Source organism: Apodemus sylvaticus, chromosome 10 (genome assembly GCF_947179515.1).
Source record: "Apodemus sylvaticus chromosome 10, mApoSyl1.1, whole genome shotgun sequence".
Classification (NCBI taxonomy): Eukaryota; Metazoa; Chordata; class Mammalia; order Rodentia; family Muridae; genus Apodemus; species Apodemus sylvaticus.
In genome coordinates, this window is record NC_067481.1 from 108,767,353 (window position 1) to 108,791,969 (window position 24,617).

The following is a 24,617-nucleotide window of genomic DNA, read 5'->3' on the forward strand; positions in this document are numbered from 1 at the left end:
TTAAATAGCACAATCTGCTTTGTCTTTCTTCCCTGGTGAGAAAGAAGTTCCTTAAGGGTGAGCATGGCAGCTTTTTTTTACATGGAAGTCACCAATGAATCACTAGTGCATCAACAGAGCAATAAATGGAACTTACTTCTTTTCATAGATGTCTATAAACTTAAAGAGAGGCAAACAACAGGCAGGAGCATCCTGAAGAATAGACATTGTTTCTGTACTGTGGGACAAAATCCACGAGTTAGAGAACAGATTACCCTCATATATCACAAAGTGTATTTTTTAAAGATTCATAAAATTAACACAATGTCAAGAAAAATAAACTTACAAGTTTCTGAAATGTTACAGTCTACTTTTCAGAAAAGTTAAAAGGAAAATCAAAAGGATTTTTGGAACTAGCCATGAAAACTGATCAACTCATTCCCTGGGATTCCCTAGGACTCAGGAACATCATGTCACACATCTGTGTAGCAGAAAATCAGGCTGTTCTGAGGACAGGGGGATGTGGGAGATACACTGGGTTTTAACTCAGAGTGAAGGCAGAACAGCTTGAATTATCTCTTGCCATGCGTAGCTTATGTGTTAGATAGCTGGGACTGGAATCTCTGCATGTGAGTGGACATGTAACTGCACACAGATCATCTTCATAAAATGAACAAGGCCCTGCCAAGTTCAAGCTGTGTTTGGCTTTTGCTTAATGATTTGAACAAGAGCCAGAAGGCAGATTTTAAACCCTATTGATTCACAATAACCATTACTGCATACAGGATGAATGGAAATATGACAAAATCAATTATTATTATTTTCCAAACCATCTGTAGGTCAAGTGGTTACATTCCGAAGTGCATGGGTAGGATGTTTTTTACCTTAGTAAAGAGAGTGACTTGTTGGCAGCTCCTGTGGAGAGTGAGACCAATATCTTCTTGCTGCCAATTTTGTGCCTGTGGAGGCTGTTCACTGCACAGATTGCTTCGTGCAGGTTTTTCATCTGCACAATGGCCTTGAGCTGGTAATCAGTATGGGGACTGAGCTCAACACTCTTCACCTACAACAGAACAAAATAAAACAGCACTGCCAGTATCTACCTAGAGCCCGTCAACTACAAAAGTTAAAGTGAACTGTCGGGGCCTGCACAAGGTAGCTTGTCTGAATGGGATACTGCAAGTGACCAGGGTGAAAGTGATTTCCAAAGAAGCTATCCTGGCCAGTCTGCCTTTTTGTTCTGGCACATACCACTCTCAGAGGCAGACTCAAGAGAGTTTTTACAACTCTGCAAACTACCAGGTTTATAAAAGATGCTTTTTTTTTCACCCCAAAGCAAGCTGCACTTAAATACTGAACTGGGTACATTGAGATGTAGCCAACATTATTTTAGACCAGTGGATCTGAACCTGTGGGTCAAGACCCTTTTGGTGGTCAAACAACCCTTTCAGAGGAGTGTCCTATCAGATGTCATATATATCAGATACTTATAGATTACAATTCATAACAGTAGCAAAATTAGTTACAAAGTAGCAATGAAATGATTTAATGGTTGGGAGTCACCACAACATGAGGAACTATATTAAAAGGTCAGCCTTAGTAAGGCTGAGAACCACTGCTTTAGATTCTGTATTTCTGCATACAGCTCTAAATAAGTTCCTCTATGACAGTCACATCTCATGGCTTGCTTTATTTTCTCTGGGGTGATGTCATAAAAACTATGTGTTCTATATTTCTTCTAACACACAAAAGGACAAAAAAGTCCAAACCTGCCCAGTCATAGCCATGCCCCAGCTATAGCTATGTGTGTCCAATAGGCCCTCTGCCATTGAACTACACCAGCTCAATAACGGGGGATGGGAGGGTGGGAGGAGGGGACACCAGGACGGGCACACAGCTGGAGAAACAGCTCAACAATTAAAAGCTTACACCATTCTTTCCCTGTTCTTCCAGAAGACAAGAGTTTGGTCAAAGCATCCATACTGGATAGCTTAAAATCTCCTGAAACTTTGGCTCCAAGAGATCTGACACCTCTGGCCTCCCAGGGCACCCATATACCATTAATTTAAAAATAAATCTTTCTTAAAAAATGAAAGAGCGAGGCTGAGTATGTGGCTTATGCCTTTCATCATATCAGTTGGGAGGTTGAGGCAGAAAGACTCTCACGTGTTTCAACTACGGAGTTGAGATCCTGTCTTGAAAATATGACCCACTTCCAAAAATCCAAATCAATTACCCAAATAACAAGACGGAACTTACCTGGCCATGCTTGGAAAAGGCTTCCTGAAGGAGCTGCTGCAGCTCCTTCCGAGACAGCCTGTAGTCCACATTGCTGACCTGGACGTCAACACCATTTGCAAATGGGTCTGGGCAGTCAGCACCGGTACTGGGACTGGCAATGTTGAAAGCAAGTGGTGAGGCTCTATTCAAAAGGTCTGGAGACATACTCCTGGAGAAGACATATAAGACACTGTTCTATGCAGTGAGGCTCTGCCAATCTGGCTCTGTCTGAAGCTACTGATGAAGAGACTTTTCTATCTGATTTTGCAATGTGTTTTACCTTAAACCTATGCTGATTTTGGCTTATGTCTAAATTATGAGTAGACCTCAATAAGAAAAAAAAATTCAATATCAAATGTTATTTCACAGAAATATTTAAAGCAAAAAGGAATAAATATTCTTTGGGAAGCCTTGCTGAATTGAAATTCCACTCTCAGCAGTTTAGTCTTACAAATTTAAAAACTTAGCCTCTGGCTGGAGAGATGGCTCCGCAGTTAAAAGCACTGACTGCTCTGCCAGAGGTCCTGGTTTCAATTCCCAGCAACCACATGGTGGCTCACACCATCTGTAATGGGATCGGATGCCCTCTTCTGGTGTGTGTCTGAAGACAGCTGCAGTGTGCTCATATAAATTAAAAATAAATAAATCTTTAAAAATAAAAACTTTAGCCTCTAATGCTTAATTTTAACCTCCTCTGATTGAAGGCAGGTTCTGGTGCCAACTGTTACATGAGAAATTATACATTTCCTTTTTGTAGTAATTTTTTTTTTTAATTTTTTGAGACAGGGTCTCACTATGTAGCTTTTGCTGTCCTGAAATTCACTATGTGGACCAAGTTAGACTAGATCTCACAGAAATCTAAGATCCCTGCCTCCCGTGCTAGGATCAACAGTGTGCAACACTGTGCTTGGCTTTTGCAGTGATTCTTAACCAACTCTGCACAGAAAATGCAGTGTGAGAACTGGTCTTTACAGCAGCCCCATCTGCCAAGTCTCACAAAGCAGTGTTCCATCAGCCTTCTACGAAGTGCCATATTATGAGCAGCCAATGCGCATCTCATTTTGGCTTCCCAGAACAGAAAGAGTGTAAGATGTTGTTTGTCTAATTGGTTGCTTTTATTTAAGGTCTTGATAAGTTACACAGGCTGGCCTTGAACTCATCAGGTTTGTGAGTGTCCTGCCTCAGCCTCCCAAATTCTGAGCATACAGGTATGCAGCACCACAGCTGACCATGAAGACATCTTAAGTGTTCCTCCCTGCTGACATGGACTTACCTGGCTTTCCAAATGGCAGAGGGACAGTGGAGGAAAGCACTGCCTCAGAATGTCAGCTATGGCAACCTCAAGGGAGGGGCTGGCAGGGAGAGATGTCTCTAACACAGAGATGATAACCTTCCTGTTGCATAGCCATCCCATGGGTGAAAAGCTGGACTTACCTCGGAGACCAAGACTGAGAGGTGAGCAGAGGGCTGGCCTGCCTTGCGGCGATCAGCTTGCTGAATGCAGATGGGTAGCTTACTTGGAAGACAGACTCTTCTCTCTTCTTCCTCTCTACAGGAGAGCTGGCAGTGCTCTGGGAACTGAGGTTCTCTTTTCTAAAAGAATGGAGAATTTGAGAGTAATGCCACAGGTCTCATAGAAGCAAGCCCTACAAAAGAAAAACTGGACATACTTCTGACTGCTTCTGTAAAGTGGCTCCGCCACAACTGTGTTCTTCAGGATGGGCACTGAAGGAGTCGGGCCACTGTTAGGCAGTGCTGCCACCCTCCCATGGCCTTGTTGGTGGTCACTGTTTCTATTGCCAGTCTTCGATTCCATTTGGCACAGCTCCTGTAAAGGCATAAGTGCAGTGGCCTTAAACCTAAGTATCTCAGATGGGTTAGATTCTACATAGAGTAAAATGACTGAGTCTCAGCAAACACCAACATAAGAAGGCACAACAGGAGCCAGCAGGCCCAGAGCACACACAAAGAAACCAAACCTGCCATAAACTTCAGAAAGCGAGAGAGATCAACATTACCTGTAAACTTTTAATGTTTGTGTTTTTTACAGCAGATCCAGAATTTGCCTGCAACTCTTTCCCAGGCATGGCTTTGACATTGGGTGACTGTTCACTTGTGTCTTTGATGAGGCACAATTTTGTGTTCTTAACTTTTTTGGGAGACTTTGCTTTATCGGCAATAGCATTTGAACTCTTGGCTTCAAAGAATTCTCTATGTTTTGGAGTAAAGGACACAATGATCCTGTTGCCAAAGACATCTTCATTTTCCATTCGCTTCTGGGCCCGCTCTGCACTGTCTTGGTTTATGAAGCGGAGAATCGCACTGCACCCTGTGATACTCAGCACCTTGCCACCACAGTTATCAGAGAGGCGCCTGAGCCTGTTGCTGATGCTCTTGCCATCTTTATTTGCTGGCAGGTTATAAACATAGAGTAGAGTGTGGCACTGCAAGCATAGGAAAAAACGTGTTGCATATCAGGTTCAGTCAAAAGTATACATTCAATTTCAAAACAATAGGTGCTGTCTCCACTTCAGCAGATGCACAAGAGGAAAGAACAGCAACATTACAACTATTCGATGTAATGCTGTTTCCAATAATCAGCTAGGCACAGCTATAGTGTGTAATTCTGTCCAGAAAAGGTCAACCTAGACGGGCTAGAGAGATGGCTCAGCAGTTAAGAGCTCTGACTGCTATTCTGAAGGTCCTGAGTTCAAATCCCAGCAACCACATGGTGGCTTACAACCATCCATGAGATCTGATGCCGGCCGGGGAGTAGTGGCGGCAGCTCATGCCTTTAATCCCAGAACTTGGGAGGCAGAGGCAGGCAATTTCTGAGTTTGAGGCCAGCCGGGTCTACAGAGTGAGTTCCAGGACAGCCAGGGTTATACAGAGAAACCCTGTGGGTGGGGGGTGGGGGGAAAGAAGAGATCTGATGCCCTCTACTGGAGTGTCTGAAGACAGCTACAGTGTACTCACATATAATAAATAAATAAATCTTTAAAAAAAAAAAAAAGTCTTTGAGTTTGTTTATGTAGTGGATTGCATTGATGGATTTCCGTATATTGAACCAACCCTGCATCCCTGGGATAAGGCCTACTTGATCATGGTGGATGATCGGTTTGATGTGTTCTTGGATTTGGTTGGCAAGAATTTTATTGAGTATTTTTGCATCAATGTTCATACGGGAAATTGGTCTGAAGTTCTCTTTCTTTGTTGGATCTTTGTGTGGTTTTGGTATCAGCGTAATTGTGGCTTTGTAGAAGTTATTGGGTAGTGTTCCTTCTGTTTCTATTTTGTGGAATAGTTTGAAGAGTATTGGTGTTGGGTCTTCTTTGAAGGTCTGATAGAATTCTGCACTGAAACCATCTGGTCCTGTGCTTTTTTTGGTTGGAAGACTTTCTATGACCCCTTGTATTTCTTTAGGGGTTATGGGACTGTTTAGATGATCTATTTGGTCCTGATTTAATTTTGGTATTTGGTATCTGTCAAGGAAATTGTCCATTTCCTCCAGATTCTCCAGTGGTGTTGAGTATAGGCTTTTGTAGTAGGATCTGATGATTTTTTTGGATTTCCTCAGTTTCTGTTGTTATATCCCCCTTTTCATTTCTAATTTTGTTAATTTGGATACTTTCTTTAGAAACAATGAATTCATGAAATTCTTAGGCAAATGGAGCTGGAGAACATCATACTAAATGAGATAACCCAGTCTCAAAAGATGAATCTATGGTATGCACTCACTAATAAGTGGATATTAACCTAGAAAACTGGAATACCCAAAACATAATCCACACATCAAATGAGATACAAGGAGAACGGAGGAGTGGCCCCTGGTTCTGGAAAGACTCAGTGTAGCAGTATAGGGCAAAAACCAGAACAGGGAAGTGGGAAGGGGTGGGTGAGAGAACAGGGTGAGGGAAGGGGGCTTATGGGACTTTCGGGGAGCGGGGGGCTAGAAAAGGGGAAATCATTTGAAATGTAAATAAAAAATATATCGAATAAAAAAAAAAGAAAAAAAAGTCACCCTAGAGACTGGTGACTAGCTGCTTGGGGCGAGGAGGAATGGTGACTAGCTTCCTCGGGTGAGCAGGGATCACCACTGACTGGCAGACATTACGTGGAAACCATTTCAAACTTAAGGAACAACTCAGCAAATATTATTATAAGCCATTGAAATGTACTTGTTAGTCAATAGCCTGTAACTTCCATGGTTAGAACCCTTCCAGATAACCTGGAATCTAGCCATCAAGAAATAAAACAGTGCAAATGCTAACAGAATGAAGATAACTGTGCACAGGTTAAAACTGGGAGCCACAAAAAAATATTCAAGGGTAACAACAGAAAAAGAAAAGGAGTTCTGCTTAAAAAAAAAAAAAAGGTTTAGTAAGGTCACCTATATGCAGATAGCACTTTTTAACCTGTCACACTAGCAAACATCTTAAAGAGACAGTTGTACTTCTCTTGTTTGTTTGTTTGTTTGTTTCGAGACAGGGTTTCTCTGTGTAGCCCTGGCTGTCCTGGAACTCACTCTGTAGACCAGGCTGGCCTCAGACTCAGAAATCTGCCTGCCTCTGCCTCCCAAGTGGTGGGATTAAAGGCATGTGCCACCACTGCCCGGTGACATTTGTACTCCTCAATCATAAGAGAATCAATATCACTTTCTTGGAAGACAAGAAAGACTTTACCAGTAATTTCTAACCCAGAGCTACCATAGCTGAGAAAGTACCCTCTAAAGATTCCCTGAATGAGCTAGCTGGAAATGGAAAAAACAAAAACAAAAACAAAACCCCTTTGTAGAAACGTGTCCAGTAACAGGCACACTGCTTAAACAAACCGATGCCCACCACAGGCATGCTTCCAGTCAGTGCTCATTTTTTGTTTATTTTGGTTTTCAAGGCAGACAGCGTTTCTCTGTGTAGTCCTGGCTGTCCTGAAAGTAGCTCTGTAGACCAGGCTGGCCCCAAAATCAACAGATTCACCCACCTCTGCCTACTGAGTCCTGGAATTAAATGCATGCACCACCACTGCCCAGCTTGTCAGTCAGCATTCTAATGGCTAAAAATATGCGCGATTCATACCAGTATTTGATATGGGCAGAGAAATGCACCCAAGTTATGATATTAAGTTAATATCATGTGACTTAAAAATTTTTAGGCATGTGACTTAAATTTTTTTTTAACATTTGGAAAACAATGCTAACCTGTAAACAGTAGTCCCCTCAAGGTAGGCCTGGAAGGTTTTGTGCTCTACATGTTGCTTTTACACCTTACTTTTGTATTGGGAACGTCCTTTTCACATGGGTTATGTCAACCAGTCATCAACAAAATCTCACTCTTCCTGTGACACCAGCAACTCAAAACCCAGGAAAAGCTAGCACAACTCACTAAAGGGCTGGGCTAAAAAACAGGAAAGAAAAGCTGGGCCATTATCACTCTGGTCAATGAGAAAGCATCCCACATGACTGAATATTCTGTATAACTGGTCTTTTTAAATCATAACACCTCCCACATGGGCAAGCTCTCTGCCAAAATACAACTGATTTAGTGGCCATTTATAGTTAGAGAGCACAAGACAGATACAGGAGGCAGGTAATGCAGCTCTGGCCACAGGTCCCCAAAACAAATGAGATAAGAAAGAAGTTCAAAAGGCTGTAGTAGGTTGTGATGCTATCCCTTGGCCTAGAGTCTGAAACCTCCAACTGTGAATCACCCCTCACATGGTCTTGCCGGCATCTGGTATTAGCAGGGACACTAACTTCCACCTCCTCTGTGAGAACACCGGATGCCATCCTTTCTTCTTGTTTTTGAGATAGGGTCTCACTCACTATGCAGCCCAGGCTAGCCTGGAACTTGTGAGACACTGCTTTTAACTTCAAAATGTTGAGATTACAGGTATATGTCCCAAGTACTGGGTTGGACATGATCGTTTATAAAATACACCTGCAACCATAAAGTTATTTTATTAAATTATATATTAAAAGTGCATTTAATGTATGGGACTGTCACTCTCCTGGAACACCTACATGGAAGTCTTTTCTATCACTGTTAGAATTTCTTTCAGAGTTACACACGCATTCCCCCAAACAATATACAAATAGATCAGCACTGTGGCAATCATCCTTACCCCAAATCAATTCTAGAAAAAATGTTGAGCCTTGGAATGTGTTCACACTCTCCTAATATGTATAGCTTACAACACCCAGGAACACTCATGCATGACAAGAAATAGACTGAAAAAAGCACAGCTTCTGGTAACTAAGGAAAAGAAAAGAAAATCGCCAGAGATGCTCAATTGCTCTACTTATCTGAAGGCAGACACACAAGTGTGTGAGCTCTTTGACATGCTCTTTACCCATAATACCTGGGAGCAAAACAATGCTTCTTCTATTGTTTCATCCATTTGATAGAAAGCGCCTCTAGCCTTGGGGACATTGGCAAGTGCCTATCTCTGAGGTAAAGCCACAAATTGGCTCTCTAGGCAAGTTTGAAAAGCATTACAAGAAAACTCATCTGTATCTGTTCTAGACAAGAATTTGTGGTTTTTAAGTTTATTTCAAACTCTGATCAACTTCTCACAAAGAACAGCACCCCTGGGCTTGGTGACCCCTTACCAAGGGCAGTCTCTCAGCCTCCGAAATCTACCACTAGACAACAGCAAAAGCAACAGAAACCCACTCACAGGAATCTTCAGTGGTAACCTGGGGGGTAGATCAGAAATGAACTCTTCAAATCTGATCAGCTGGTTAGCATGGTGTAACAAGGCTTCAGAGGCTTGGTTTTTATGTACCAAAATGATGTGGAAACCATGCCGGTGTCTAAGATCACTGAGTTCCAATGCAAAATTAACATCAGCTGAAAGGGGAAAAAAAAAAATCAAGAATTAGAAACATTCAACAGGGCTGGAAAGATGGTTCAGCGGTTAAGTACACTGACTGCTCTTCCGAAGATCCTGAGTTCAAATCCCAGTAACCATATGGTGGCTCACACCATCTATAATGAGATCTGATGCCCTTTTCTGGAGTGTCTGAAGACAGCTACAGTGTACTCACATATAATAAATAAGTAACGATTACAAAAAAAAGAAGAAGAAAAAGAAACATCCAACAGACAGCCCGGGACAGCCAGTGCCATGTCCAAGAAGACAGGCAGGCTGGCTCAGGGTCAGTCACTCTCTCCTTTTTGAACAAGAGCACAGCCGGGTGGTGGTGGTGCACGCCTGTAATCCCAGCACTCTGGGAGGCAGAGGCAGGCGGATTTCTGAGTTCGAGGCCAGCCTGGTCTACGGAGTGAGTTCCAGGTCAGCCAGGGCTACACAGAGAAACCCTGTCTCGAAAACAACAACAACAACAACAACAACAAAAAAAACAAGAGCACATTTTCTCTCAAAGGGTTAACATGACAGGACAATCCTAGCACACACGTAAGACCTGGCTATCTTCTAATATTAACACGGAGCAGGTATTAACACTGGGGAGATGCAAATCTGAAATTATTCATCTTGCATTTTTTAAGTTATAATACCCACCCCCATATACACACAAAATAAAACAAACCATTTTCTTGAAAAACCTGGCCCTGCAATAACTCATGGAAAATAACTAAAAATTTAAATTCTGTTTTCTTTCTTAACCTAAGACAGCCCTGCATGCTTGATCCTCCTGCCTTAGCCTCCTCCATGCTGAGGTTATAGGGGTAAGCTACACCAGGCTGTAGATGCAGCTGTTTCTCTAAACAGCTGCAAACAATCATCATCACTGTGTGCTCTGTGTTCACATCTCTATGGTTCCTTGGCTTGTCATTTCCAATAATTCCCATGCAGTGAGTGTGGCTAAAACCAGATGTTTTGACACTTACTTGACACAAGAACCACAGTAGCTGGAGCAGTGTGCGTATTTGCAAACCTTCGCAGGCTCTGACGGAGTTTATCATCAGCAGCATTCTTTGCAGTAGCATTTATGTGAGCAACAGTTACCTGTGATCATTTGTCAAAAGGGTCATTGAACAAGAGCTACAGTTAGAAAAATGCCACACACGTGGTCCACATTTTTTTAAACAAAGGTCTCCCTGTATAGCCCAGGCTAGCCTTAAAATTCTTCATCCTCCTGCCTTAGCCTCCTACATGCTGAGATTATAGAAATGTTCCACAACACTTGACCCCAGTAGATAACACACAAGGAAAGAAGCTCTTCAATTATTATTGTTGGGAATGGGAAGGTTACAAGTGGATCTCAGTTTCAGAACTGGGTCTCCATATAAAAAAATGGAGAAATTACTGTCTGAATTCTCATTTCTAATTACTTGAACTATTTATCTGACTTAAGAAAAGTAGGAAAAGGAAGTCAACTTCCAAATCACCAAGCTTTCCACAATACATGTTGTTCATAATTTGCAAGTGGTAAGGTTAAGGTACACTGTGGAGTTCCATTTTATCACCCATGTCATCCACTGTCTGGAGACTATGGGATCTAGAGCGGCATGACAGATGGAAGAGAATATAACATCCTAAGGAAGCCAAAATTGCCAACTCTTGTTAAAACTATTACACTTAAGGCTGTGTCCAAAGCAAAGTACCTCAACCACATATAATTTTCACTTATATTTGACAGTTTGTCTAAGTATGTATATCATACTACATATAACATATATAGATATCACATTATGGATGATATTCCCATGTGGTTGCTGGGAATTGAACTCAGGACCTCTGGAAGAAGAGCAGCCAGTGCTCTTAACCTGAGCTGTCTCTCCAGCCCCAGCCTCCCTTGATTTAAATTTGTTCTTAATGCTGTGCATGACAGTGCATGCCTTAAATCTCAGCACTTAGGAAACTGAGATGGGCAGATCTCTGTGAATTCAAGGATAGTGTCATTTACATACCAACTTCTAGGTCAGACAGGGGTATCTGCTAAGACTCTGTCTCTAAATAAATATTCCAATTCTTTCATTTATTGGCAATATACCCACAAAGAAGTGGTTTCCTTCTTAGATCTTCAATTACATCTACAAACACTACATCATTCTGTATGCCTAGCTAACAGAGCAGGTACAGCCAAAGCAGACAGCACATGTGGCCACTACAGTGCATAGATACAAGCAGCATGTGATACTGAAAGATCGAATGTTTACATTTCAGCGTTCTAGGAAAATCTGTGTGGCTTTCTCTCATTTGAAATCAGCATATATATATATATATATATATATATACATATATATATATATACACATACATACATACACACACATATACACACACATATGTACACATATATACACACATATATACACACACACACACACACACACATACACACACCATGGGCAGGAGAGATGACTCAGAGGTTAAAAGCACTGACTGCTCTGTCAGAGGTCCTGAATTCAATTCCCAGCAACCACATGGTGGTTCACAACCATCTGTAATGGGATCTGATGCCCTCTTCTGGTGTGTGTCTGAAGACGGCTGCAGTGTATTCATATAAAAATAAATAAAGCTTTAAAAGAGAAAGAAGAAAAAAATTGTAGCTTTTTTTTTTCTAAAATCACTAAGTCAATCTGGAATTGGAATTTTAAACACAATAGCCCAAATAATCATACGTACTTATTATTCTGCTACCACAGCAGATTAACATTTTTTAAAATTTCATTATTTTAAATTTTCTATTGTGTGTGGGTGTTTTGTTTGTATGTATGTATGTGTACCATATGTGCACCTGGCATTACAGAAGCCAGAAGAGGGTGTATGATGCCTGGGACTGAAGTCACATACAGATGGCTGTTAGCCACCATGTGGGCTCTGGGAACTGAACTCCAGTCCTCTGGAAGTCAGTGCTAAGCAACTGCTCTGGGCCTCAGCAGATTACAAAGCTTAAAAAACAAACAAACAAACAAACAACAACAACAACAACCCTTACCTGACAATTATTCAGCTCTTGAATAACTTCCTTGTTTTCTTTACTGATGTCGCACACACAGATAAACTCTGCTTCTCTGTGTCCTCTAAAAAACTTCTCCCGGATTCTCTGTACAACAGTTGTTGCTGACCGGCCAGAGGGGACTGAACAATTCTCAATATCCCAGAAAACGCCAATGGGTGGGAGGGTCTCCAGCACCTGTCCAGTGATTGCAACTTCTGGTGACCCTTAAAAAATGTTAATACTTCAAGTTACACAAAGTGTAAAACAAACAACAAGCTAAGTTACAAATGGTAACTACCCATCACCACTCTAAATAGCAGAGACATCAAGTTTAAGGATACCAACCTTACAGGCTAGCCTAAAAAGCAACCTTGACATTCCAGTGACATACTGAGATCATTCCTATCTTTAGTAGCATCAAACCTACAAATTAGTGGTACCATGATATCTCCTGCTGAACCAAAGTGCTTCTCCAATGATGAACAGAAACTGAGTGGATGCTACGGTCCCTGGATCTGCTTCCACCTCAGTACAGGCCTAGCTTCCTGTTGGCTATGGAAGAGCATTGGAAAGGCCACCCAAGTGAAACTCTAGCACATGTACTCTGGTACATTATGAACATCTGGTTTAACCTTTCGGAGATGTTTTCTTCAATAAAATAACACAGTAACTGCTTTTTAGGGAAATGATTTTAATTGAGAACACTCAGGTTTCAAATACTATTAATAATGGCACTACGGTCAGTCAGCGGTGGTGCATGGCTTTAATCCTAGCACTTGGGAAGCATAAGCAGGTGGGTCTCTTAAGTTTGTTGTCAACCTAGCCTACAGATCAAGTTCCAGGACAGCCAGGGCTACACTGTCTTGAAAAACAAAACAACAATCAAGACACTACTAAATTTTTCTAAATACTAAATATATGTAGGGAGCATTAAGAAGCTAAGCTGAGTTCAATGTGATGGTACACGCCTTTAATCCCAGCACTCAGGAGGCAGAGGCAGGCGGACCTCTGTGAGTCCAAAGCCACTCTGTTCTACAGAGGGTTCCAGGACAGCCAGGGCTACACAGAAGAGACCCTGTCTCCATAAAAGCAAAACAAAACATACACGCAATCTAAGTGAGCCCAAGTCTCTGACAGCACTTAATCTAATAGACTCCTCATTTTCCTATACAGATTCTGATCTTAAGCAGCCTCAACCCAACAGAAGCGCCTATAATCAAAAAAGTTTTTGTCAAATGAGGGAAAGAAAGTCTCACGTACACTTTAAAACACAAATGTACCCTTCGAATCACAAGGAAGATTTTAGAGGAAATTAAATACATTTGTGTAAAATATTTGAAACAACTCAAATGGAGGCTATAGAGATATGTCTACTCAGGAACACTTGCTTTTGTAGGACACTGGTTCAGTTCCCAGCATAGACACAGTGGCTGATGACCTTCTGCAGCCCCAGCTCCAGGGGACCCCAGGCCCCTCTTTTGGTCTCCTCAAGCAGCAGGCACCCATTTAGTAAGTTTACACACATGCATGTAAAACACTGTACACATAAAATAAAAGCAAATAAACCTTGAGACAGAGAGAGAGAGAGAGAGAGAGAGAGAGAGAGAGAGAGAGAGAAGAGAGAAAGAGAGAAAGAGAGAGAGAGAGAGAGAGAGAGAGAGAGAGAACTTAAATGCACTTTTAAATGCTATAGCATTATTTACCAAATTTTGAAGCAGTTTTGCCTAGACCAGTTGCCAACAAGGAGGTCTCCTTTTCCATGCCTTTTGTTCCACAGCCATTACACAGAGGAATAGCTGGAGGTGCAGGCTGAGTATTTGGAGGTGGTATATTTGGCCAGATTTTAGCAGCATCAATTATACTATTTCTTGCTGGCTGTTTTAATTTTTTTTTAAAAAAAGGAAGAAGTTTTAGGCACATCAACATAGAACCTAGATTCATATACAACTGAATCATCATTCTAAATATTTCACCTTCCTACCTGCTGACCTCTGATAAAGTGTATTTTCAAACAATCTTTATCAGAACAATCAACTATCAATCCAGTTTCATCTCAAGAAACAACCTGAAACCTGGAACACCCATCTGCTATGAGGGAGATCCCTTCCATAGATGGCAGAAAAGCTTTCCTTTGAGCACTAGTGTGACTGGAGCCGAGTTTCAAGTTCCTCATATTACAAAAAGACAACGTGTAGCTACTTTCCCACCGTGAAAGGCCCCGTATAAGCTGAGTTTAAATTGTAAGAACTTGACTAACTGCATTGTAGAGAAGGGTGAAACAGATCACAGACTGCAAACTAAGGTGTCCTGTTGGACATGACTTTCTTGTGATCAGAGGCTCTAAAAGCACAAGCTAAACACATTAACTACACTGAACTTTTTTTGGAAGGCCTCCCATTTTACCCTTTGCATCTTTTAGCATCAGAAGCAGCTATGCTGATCAAGTGTGATCTATATCATGAAGAATCTTCAATCCTGTGTACAGTAAAGATATGGCAAGGTAGAGCCATTTAACAGAACCAAACCTCATTTTCCCCCAAGATAAATAAAAGATACAGACCTTGTTTAGACAGTCTTCACAGTAAAGTGAGCCCTTTAAACAAACCGGAGGTGCCACATTTAGGTGAAGAGAGTTGGTGCACAAGTGAGGTGTAAGCTCTGAATGGGAAAGGCGCTCTTCCAAATGCCCAGGAGCCCCACTTGGGAAATCAGAACAGGGGAAATAGCCAGCAGAGGTACAGCCCTGGAGAGTCTGGAACTGATGCAGCTTGTGTACATTACTGTGACATGACTGGAAATGGAGCTTCCCACAACACGACAGGTGCTTGCAGGAAGGTAGGTTACTCTCTACACACATGCTGGGGAAGTCACTCGCAAGGCCCACCAAGTTGTTCCTAGTGGAGGCATTCTGCAGTGAAGACACAGACTGGAAAGCAAAACCTGACCCTACTTGACACGTGACTGTCCCGGTGCTTGGTGAGTCTAAGAGTGAGCCCGTGTGAACCAAGCTCCCAGAACCTCCACTACTGTCACTGCCACCACCAAAATGCATGGGTGAAGTGGAGGGTTCATTAGGGCAATGTGCACAGCAGCTTACTTTGGGAATAGCTGAGAGCTGTACTTTAGGTTGCTGAAGAGAATGAATATCAGGAAGTGGGACTGCTGGGAAAAATTTAGAGCCAACAGGAAGGGGAGATGGTATGTCCTTTAATTCCACAGCAGCTTTCTTGTTCTCCATGTACTCTTTCTGAGGAGAGATCAGAACACAAGTGAGTTTTTGGAGCTATTGTGTTTTGTTTTTTCATACACTACTGCATTAAAAAATGGAAAATAATGTTCAATTCTCTTTACACCATTTAATCATAACTGAACAAATAGAACAGCATCCAGCTAAGACCAGGAACAATCCTAATAGAGGCAGGAAGGCAACCAAAGAAACATACCACTAAAATTAACACTATGTTTGTCAGAATCTTAAGACAGTCAGGCAGAGGGGTCTGTTTTAGCAAGCCAGATTAACTATACATAACTTCTCCTTGCTTCAAAGCACTGTCTAAAGAAAACTGAGATATATGTGCAAACTGTGATTTCACAGACAGCATTCAAGGAAGGTGGTTTATAAGCGAGTGGCTTCCTTTCATTTATTCCTATAGGTGGGAACAGGTTTTAGTAGGGTTTTCCTTAAAGAAGACTGGTACTCCAAACACTATGAATGACACCTACCATTTACCCAAAATGGCCCAAATGTGCTGCTGATAGCATTGCGGAAGCACTGAAGCTTTAATGCAGCTTTTACACTGTGGCCAGCGCAAAGATACAGTAACTAGAACTATACATTCTATACATTCTCAGCCAGGCGGTGGTGGCGCACGCCTGTAATCCCAGCACTTGGGAGGCAGAGGCAGGCAGATTTCTGAGTTCGAGGCCAGCCTGGTCTACAGAGTGAGTTCCAGGACAGCCAGGGTTATACAGAGAAACCCTGTCTCGAGGAAAAAAAAAAAAGGAACTATTCATTCTCAATTCAAACTCAGCACCACCAAAAAGGAAAAGAAAGAAGTAACATACTTAATATTCACAAGAAATCCTGAACAAACAGTTTTTGTCAATTTTCTAATTTATAAGACTTAAAACTAAAGCAGGGGCAATGGTCATACCTGTTTGTAATCCTAGACTTGGGAGGCCAAGGCAGAAGGAGCACAAATTCAAAGCCAACCCGGACAATATTTAAAAAAAAAAAAAAAACAAAAAACCTTATCTCCAAAGCCACTTAAGAAAGTATAGTTAAATACAATTTATTTTATACTTTTCATTGACTTTACTATGCAAGCTTTGGAACGTAGGGCTTTAATAAGGAGCCAAATTCCCCCCAATTTTAAACACTTAAAACCTCTGCCACTCAGAGTGGAATACTGAGTTGAGCAAGTGTGTTCTTATTGAGTGAGAGAGCAGGAGAGACTCTCCAGAACACCTGTACTCATTGTCTAGTCAGTGCGCCATGTCCTGCACATAGTTACCGTTTGGGAACTAAGAGGCAATGTCTGCTCAGGACGAGAAAAGCAACCAGAGAATTTCCAAGGCCACGGCTTAGCATCATTATCTTGGTGAAACCATCCAAGCGTCCTGCTGCAAGGGTTCTCAGTTCCGTTCCCTTCCATCACATAGCCAGACAATATGGTTCAACATTCTTTCATCTTTCTTTTCTCTCATTCTTCCACCCTGTTAAAAATGAGTCAACATGTTACTTCTTTGCACAAGTACCCATTTTAACATGTTAAATATGAGAACACAGTTGTGCTCATGGTGCAATGGCGCTCAAAGAGTCAGACATCAAAAAACAAAGACAGCATGGATATCACAGCTCACTACAGGCTTCTAAAATTTGGTAAACTTGGTCGATTGTAACTACATAAATTTGATTTAGGAAAAAAAAAAAAACAAAAACCTATGATCTGAGGCTGGGAGATGGTTGAGAAAAGTATCTGCTAACACAAAAATGACGTCTTGAATTGAGATCCCAGCACTTTTATAAAAGAGAGGCATGCAACTGTAACTCTAGAGCTGAGGAAGAAACAATCAGATCCCTAGAGTTTAATGGCTATCCTGCCCAGCAAAACCAATCAACGTCAGGTTCAGTGACACACTCACACAAAAAGTAAAGTGGGGAGGAGCCAGTGACGTGGCTCAGTGATTAAAGGTAACGTCTCCAAGCCTAACAACCTTAGCTCCACTCCGGAGACCATCATATTGGAGAGGACTGCCTGCCACAAGTTGTCCTCCAACCTTCATACTCATGCCATGGTGTATACACACCACACATATATACACACACAAAACAAATGTAATTTTTAAAAAATTAAATAGAGAATGACAAGGAATGATGTCCACCTCTGGTGGCTACACACGTGTATTATCTGTGCTTGTGCACCTGCATGCCTGCACATGTGCACACACCCACATGAACATGTCCATACACTACACATACCATTTATGATCTGCCATTCCTCATATCCCTGAGTTCTTACACACACATCTGTGTGTGTGTGTGTGTGTGTGTGTAAATGGGGAGATGCTCCCATGTGTGTAAAGACCAGGGGTCAGCTTTGGGTGTCTTCCTCAATCTATGACCTTCCTTTTCTTTTCTTCCTCCTCCTCCTTTGTTTTTTTGTTTTTGTTTTTGTTTTTTTTTTTTGGATTTGGTTTTTTTGAGACAGGGTTTCTCTGTGTAGCTCTGGCTGTCCTGGAACTCACTCTGTAGACCAGGCTGGCCTCCAACTCAGAAATCCGCCTGCCTCTGCCTCCCAGAGTGCTGGGATTACAGGCATGCGCCACCACCACCTGGCTCTCCTCCTCCTTTTTTAAAACAGGGTTTTAAAAATGGGTTCTAAATGAACCTAGAGCTTAACAATTTGGCTAGACTGGCTAGCATAAACCCTTGGGGGTCTGCCTGTCTCTTTTTTTCCCAGCACTGGGATTACAAGCACATGTTATGACCATACCCAGCTTTTCTGTAGGTGCTAGGGATTAAATTCAGATCTGTGTGCTTATGTAATAAGCACTTTACCTACTGAGCCACCTCCCCAGCCACTAGAACTTTTCAAATGAAAATGGACATAGGCATTCTTGAAGGACAGAGCCAAATCATGGACAGTGCACATCTCTAGGTGAGAACTCCTCTCTTCACTTGGCTGAAATAAGCCTCCAGGCTCTAATCAGGCTTTGCCTATAGTTGTCTGTCTGTCTGTCTTTCTTTTTGTGATAGGACTTCTCTGCATAGCACTGGCTGCCCTGAAACTCACTATGTAGATCAGGCTGGCCTCAAACTCAGAGATCTGTCCGCCTCTGCCTCCCTAGTGCTGGTACTAAAGGTATATGGAACATACCTTGCTAGCCTATGCTTTCCTTAACTTTCAGGTATTTCTTCCTACAAGTTCTGCTTAGAGAGCAAAGAAGTTACCGGCAGATAGCACTAATCTTAGTAAAAGAACAACCACAGTATCAACCTTTCTCTATGTCCAATGTAAGCACAGAAGGGCCAAATTAATTAAATGACCTCTGAGGACTTTGAATTCTATTTAACAAATGAAGCCAACCAACTGATTTCTTGGTTTGTTTACAATGGAAGAGCAATGTTATCATCAAACATCCAGCAATTAAGGAAGTCACAACCCACAGATGTACTTTACCCCAGACAGTCTTCTGAGTCTTAGTATACAAAGGCAAAGCCAACGCACACTCTTTGAGCAGGGAGAAAACTAGTAATGATAACAACTAACCCTTATTTTAAGTCCTCAGCACAACAAACCAACACTGACCACTTTCAGTGATCATCAGAGATTTCATCTGTGCGTGTAGAAGATAATTTCTTTCTGATGTGTCTCTGGTAAGATGCTTCTGAGATTTTTATATCTTCATGATAGAATGAGAGAATGGTTCATAATGTATTTCAAGTTTGGGAGGACCAATCACATAAAATAAAGCAAGCCAAAGTCAACCTGCTGCCTGTGTGTGTTTGTGTATGTCTATCTAGTTTTTCTTGGACAGGATCTGGTTCTGTAATCCTGAAGTCTGGCCTCAAACTTGTAACATTTTTCCTGCTTCAGCCTCCCAAATGCTGAGATTATATGTGAGGCATGGCACACCTGTATATAAGTAGCCTGTAAACTAAGCATATATTTTTAATTTTTTTAAATTTTTTTTTGTTTTGTTTTGTTTGTTTTTTCGAGACAGGGTTTCTCTATGTAGTCCTGGCTGTCCTGGAACTCACTCTGTAGACTAGGCTGGCCTCGAACTCAGAAATCCACCTGCCTCTACCTCCCAAGTGCTGGGATTACAGGCATGTGCTACCATATATTTTGAGTTTCTTAAATTCTTGAGAAAGTGTTCTTAAACATGAAACTTAAACTTTAGTATCTGTAAAGTTTCATTAGGACTTAGCTACACTCCTTCATTTAAATAATATCTATGGCTGAGTTGAACTGTAGTTGAGACTTGAGTCTTTGTCATATGATCCAGTTGTAAAATCCAATATCTTTACTATGTGGGTAGTGTGCTGAAACTATTTAACTTTCTGTTTGTAGACTGGGGAATGTATGGAGCTCAGTGGCATATGGAAGGGTCTAGGTTCAATCCCAGACAGAGAAGCAGAGAGGAAAGAAAGAGAAGGGAAAGAAAAAGAAGTTTATTTCATTGTCTGTACACAGCATTTTAAAATGTGAATTAGAAAATACATACACTGTCCATTTTCACCACTATATCCTGTGCTCAGCCCTGGTAATCACAAAGTAATAATTTGTTGAATGAAGGAATTAGAGAATTAGTCTAGTACAGTTGAAAAATAGTTTGGAGACAAAGTTTACCATCACTGCTTGAATTACAATACGTATTTTAATCATTAAATGCAGGTTGACCCAGGTGATGGTGGCGCATGCACTTAAGCCCAGTACTGGGGAGTCAGAGGCAGGTGGATCTGTTTAAATCGAGGACAGCCCAACCTACAGAAGGAGTTCCAGGACAGCTAAGGATACACAGAGAAACACTGTCTCAAAATACAAAAACAAACAAAACCAAACCCCACAAAAATCCAGGTTGTATATCACCCAACCGGCTCTGCTCTTATTCATAAGAACTTGTCATACTCACAGTGTTCATAATATTAGCATGCTTAAACCTTTCAAAGCATGTCTAACACTTCACTGAGAAACAGAAACTTTTAAAATAAAGTTTCATAGCTAGCTTGAGGTCAAAAGGCTCACCTACCTCTTTCTATACCAAGGTGCCTTCTCAATATTGCTCAAAGGGCAGGGAGTGGTAGTACAGGAGGCAGAGGCAGGAGGTTATGGCTTATGGCAGCCAAGTTCCAGGCAGCTGTGGTTACAAAAATGAGACTTTGTTGATAGACAGACAGGCAGGCAGGCAGGCAGGTATAGATAGATTACTCAGTTCAAACAAATGTAAGGAAAAACAATAGTGGTCTGCAGCCTAAAAATTTCCCAAATATTCCTAGGAATTCCATTTAAGCAACTGAATCAGTCAGAGGAAGCTCTAATGTGAGAGTCTTCCCTTCTGAAACTCTCAGTCTCTGAGCAACTTAGACACTGGCTGAGAATGTAGCATTCAACATTGTACTGCCTACATGTTGGTTCTGAAGGCCACCTATCTATGCTGCCTTGGGCATGTCATCTTTCTAAACATAAGGCCAATCTCTTGTGAGTCTAATCATCATGGCAACCCCTTTACTTACAGTTATTTGTAGTTTGGTGACAAGAGATACCTGAGAATGAATTATTTCCCAAATGACCTCCCCCTACTACAAACTCCCAGTCCTATGTATTTGCTCGTTTTCTACCTTTTACCTAAAATGATTATTTGATGGCTTTTCTCCCCCATTAAAAAATATTAGAAATTCCGTAATAGTATTGACTGTATGTGAACATACGGTATCCCAAACTAGCAACTACACTGTGCCTCACAAATATCAATAAATGACCCTAGACAAATGTAGAGCTCAATGAAGGTGAAGAAAGATCATTTTGTTGACAATTTCCTTGTATGCAAAACAAAAAGACCCTGGAAAGTCCAAAATATACTAGTGTAACTAACTAGAATGCACCACGTTCGTGCTAGAATTGGGGAAGCGGCTGAAACTCAAACTGCTAAAACACAAAACCAAAAAACGATAAGAGACTAAGCTCCACTACTGTCCTTTTTCTCAACTTTCCAACTTTGCGCGTCCTGCCAAGGTTGCTACTGACACTTGGAGTGCCCGGAGCGAGCAGGGAGACAGGCGCCAGCTGGGAGCTAAACGCCCCGGAAGAGACCTGGAGAACATCGGAGACCGATTTTTTCACGCGGTCCCTTTGGCAGGTCCCAGTTCGAGTCCTTCAAAAATACAAGCATCAGTCTGGGGAAAAAGGCACCGTTCCCGGACCAGCTACGTAGCTGCTCAGAGCACCCGGTGCGCCCGAGTGGAGTCCCGGCACTGACAGAGGACTCACCTCAGCCACTAGCTCCTTCTCCGCTCACATTCCGACACCGCCGCCTTCCCCCCACCCCCCAGGCCCTTTATTTTGATTCCCGACTCCGCAGCTCCCGCCGCCGCCAAGCGCTCCCTCCACTTCCGCTTCCGCCCCACCCCGCCCCTGTCGCAAAACCTACACGCTTCTCTACTACCAGCCCCGCCCCTCTCTCTGATCCCTCTCCCCCGCCCCCCTCGCCTCACCTCTTCCTCCATAATACCACACCCTTCCTCTGCTCCTCCCCCTATGGCCACTCCCTTTCTCCCCCGCACAGTCCCACCCGTCCCCAATCCTCCCAGTCTCTTCCTCCAATAGCCCCGCCCATTTCCCCCGCTCCTCCCATCCCCTTTCTAGCTCCACCCCTCCCAGAGTCTCGCCCAGTCTTTTCTTCCGCCCCGCCCTCGCCTCCGTGTCCTCTCCGCGCAGGGCACGCTGGGAAGTGGGGGGGGCGGGGCCTCGCGGCCCTGCAGCCTCGTCAGGCTCAGTCCCCTCCCGATAAACCTCAAAATAGGCGCTTATCTGGGGTGGCGGTGGCGGTTTTTTTTTTTAGCAGGAACCCCGGTTTAGGAGTTCTCACCACTGGTTTGATGATGCCATGTCGAACGGAGCTCCAGGCGGAGAACTATCGAGCTTTTGTGATGGAGGCAAGGAAAGGCCTGTCAGATGAGACTTGCTAGGGTCCAGCTCTAAAAGGTCTTGGGAGCGAGGACTAAGGAGACAAGATTAGTGTGAAATAAAGTGTTGTGTTTTTTTTAATGCTCTGCCTTGTCACGTGATAACCCTTAATATTTTTTTTTTAAACAAATTAAATCGTGCTCGTTGCACAGCATCTTTTAGCGCAACCTAGTGGCCAGTAGAGAAAACAGTAAAGCCCGCCGAATGGGCTTTTGGCAAGGTCCTTCCTGCCTCTAGCAGTTTCAGTGCTGTACAGGCAAAGACTGTGCTGAATATTGCCACCAGCAGTTAAGAGTACATGATATCCTACCCTTTTTTTTTCTTTTCAGAGATAGAGTCTCACTTGTGTAGCCCTGGGTTGGCCCGCAGACTATACTGTCCTCGAACTCAGATTCCCTTGCCTTCTAGAATTAAAGGCTTTCTTGTCTTCTGGCAAACTTTTTTTTTTAAATAAACCCGGTGCTTTGTAATATAAATACTTTTCAGATGACAGGTTGGCCACGAAAAAGAAGATGCTAAAGTTATAAAAACTTGGTGAAATCAAAAATACTTTGTTTTAAACAGATAAACTCTGTACCCCACCCCCACCCACTGAGCCTTGCAGCCTACACTTTTACCTGACCTAAATATGAGTTGGGGTTTTTGTTTGTTTTGTTGTTTTTTTTCCAGACAGGGTTTTTCTGTGTGATAGCCCTGGTTGCCCTGGAGTTTTCTGTAGACTAGCCGCAAACTCAAGAGATCTGACTGCCATGGCCTCCCAAGTTCGAGAAATAAAGGTGTGTTCCACCATGCCTGGCTTAAATATGAGTTTTCAGGATTCCATGGGGGAAAAGATAATTTCTGAAATCTCCAGCACTTTGCTACTTCCTCTTGCAAATTAGGGAAAAATATAATCTAAATGTAGGCATAGTTTAGAATATCCTAGTTATTAATAGCACAGTTATCCTAGGTGGTTATTACTTTAAAATAGTTTATACTTAAAAGTCAGCCAGGAGGCTGGAGAGATGACTCAGTGGTTAAGAGCACTGACTACTCTTCCAAAGGTCCTGAGTTCAAATCCGAGCAACCACATGGTGGCTCACAACCATCAGTAAGGAGATCTGACTCCCTCTTCTGGAGTGTCTGAAGACAGCTACAGTGTACTTACATATAATAAATAAATAAATCTTAAAAAAAAAAAAAAAAAAAAAAAAAAAAGGTCTGCCAGGAAACAAATGAACTTTGCTAACTAATTAGGAAGTGGAAAATGCCAAGAACATTTTTCTTCCTGAACCTCCGGGTATGCAGTGCTATCATTTCGAGGCTTGCCTTAAGTGGAATGAATTTGGTGTCTGGATTCTTGTGTCTGGAGGGTTAAGTTCAGACCTGTTGCTGAAGAATCCTTTATGTTGCTATTGAATTCTCCAGAAGGCACACAGTAGTGACTGCCTGCTCAGGTGTGTGTTGTTGCCAAGAACACCTTTGTCTCTGTGTAGAGGGAGAATTTTCCAAGGGAGAATTGAAACAAATGAAAGAGATTACAGTTGCAGTTTGTTTTGTTTTGTTTTTCAGAGTCTCAAACAAGTGTGCTACCCACTGCCAAAGGAGGAGGCAGTGGTAGTGATGGTTTGATTGTGTTTCCCTCCCAGTGTCCAATGGCTTAGAGTAGTCTGTTGAGCCCACTCCAGGGGCCTGCTTGGGCACCACACACACATAGCACACAAACATACATGCTGGTAAAACACCATACACAATACATAGATAAGAAAAAATGTAGGTCAAGAAGAGGATGGATGGATGGACAGAAGCACACAATTTAATCTTTCTAAAAGAGTGTTTCCAGGCAGGGGAGAAGGTTCAGTGGGTAAACCAGACACTGTATAAGCCTGACAACTTGAGTTCAGATCTCCAGAACCCATGCAAAGAGCCAGAAGCAGCTCATTTGTCTAATCTCAGAACGTGCCTACCAGGTGAGGGGAGGCAGAGACAGGAAATGGCCTGAAGGTGCAAAGACCAGCTAACCTGGTATTATCAAGATAGAAGGCAAGGCAAGGAACAACATCTGAGATTGTCCTCTGAACTCCCAAGCCCACCCCCTGCAGGTTTCAAATTCAGGAAGGCTACATAGGAAGATCATGGGCTTGAGAGAAGCTTAAGCCAATATAATAAGAGTATATCTGGGGCTGGAGAGATGGCTCAGTGGTTAAGAACACTGATTGCACTTCTGAAGGTCCTGAGTTCAAATCCCAGCAACCACATGGTGGCTCATGACCATCCATAAT

At 42.3% G+C, this 24,617-nt stretch overlaps 1 protein-coding gene across 6 annotated transcripts in view; it reads right to left on the bottom strand.

The window, feature by feature from the left end:
• The window catches only part of Marf1 (meiosis regulator and mRNA stability factor 1), a 56,713-nt gene extending 34,392 nt beyond the window's left edge, over positions 1 to 22,321 (bottom strand). For 2 of the 6 annotated variants that reach the window (XM_052197839.1, XM_052197835.1), the window contains exons 1-13: positions 21,661 to 21,769; positions 16,681 to 16,882; positions 14,727 to 15,413; positions 13,870 to 14,041; positions 12,164 to 12,390; positions 10,110 to 10,227; positions 8,935 to 9,107; positions 4,278 to 4,703; positions 3,930 to 4,087; positions 3,694 to 3,852; positions 2,239 to 2,428; positions 864 to 1,042; positions 137 to 217 (exon numbers count right to left, since the gene is read on the bottom strand). In XM_052197839.1, coding sequence (XP_052053799.1) covers positions 137 to 217; positions 864 to 1,042; positions 2,239 to 2,428; positions 3,694 to 3,852; positions 3,930 to 4,087; positions 4,278 to 4,703; positions 8,935 to 9,107; positions 10,110 to 10,227; positions 12,164 to 12,390; positions 13,870 to 14,041; positions 14,727 to 15,413; positions 16,681 to 16,821 — 2,711 coding nt within the window. In that variant the 5' untranslated portion in view covers positions 16,822 to 16,882; positions 21,661 to 21,769. Of the gene's footprint in view, positions 1 to 136; positions 218 to 863; positions 1,043 to 2,238; positions 2,429 to 3,693; positions 3,853 to 3,929; positions 4,088 to 4,277; positions 4,704 to 8,934; positions 9,108 to 10,109; positions 10,228 to 12,163; positions 12,391 to 13,869; positions 14,042 to 14,726; positions 15,414 to 16,680; positions 16,883 to 20,422; positions 20,444 to 21,660; positions 21,770 to 22,258 lie in introns of those variants that run through there. The other 4 variants (XM_052197836.1, XM_052197838.1, XM_052197840.1 and 1 more) reach the window with 4 other exon arrangements.
• Positions 22,322 to 24,617: the final 2,296 nt, after the last annotated feature.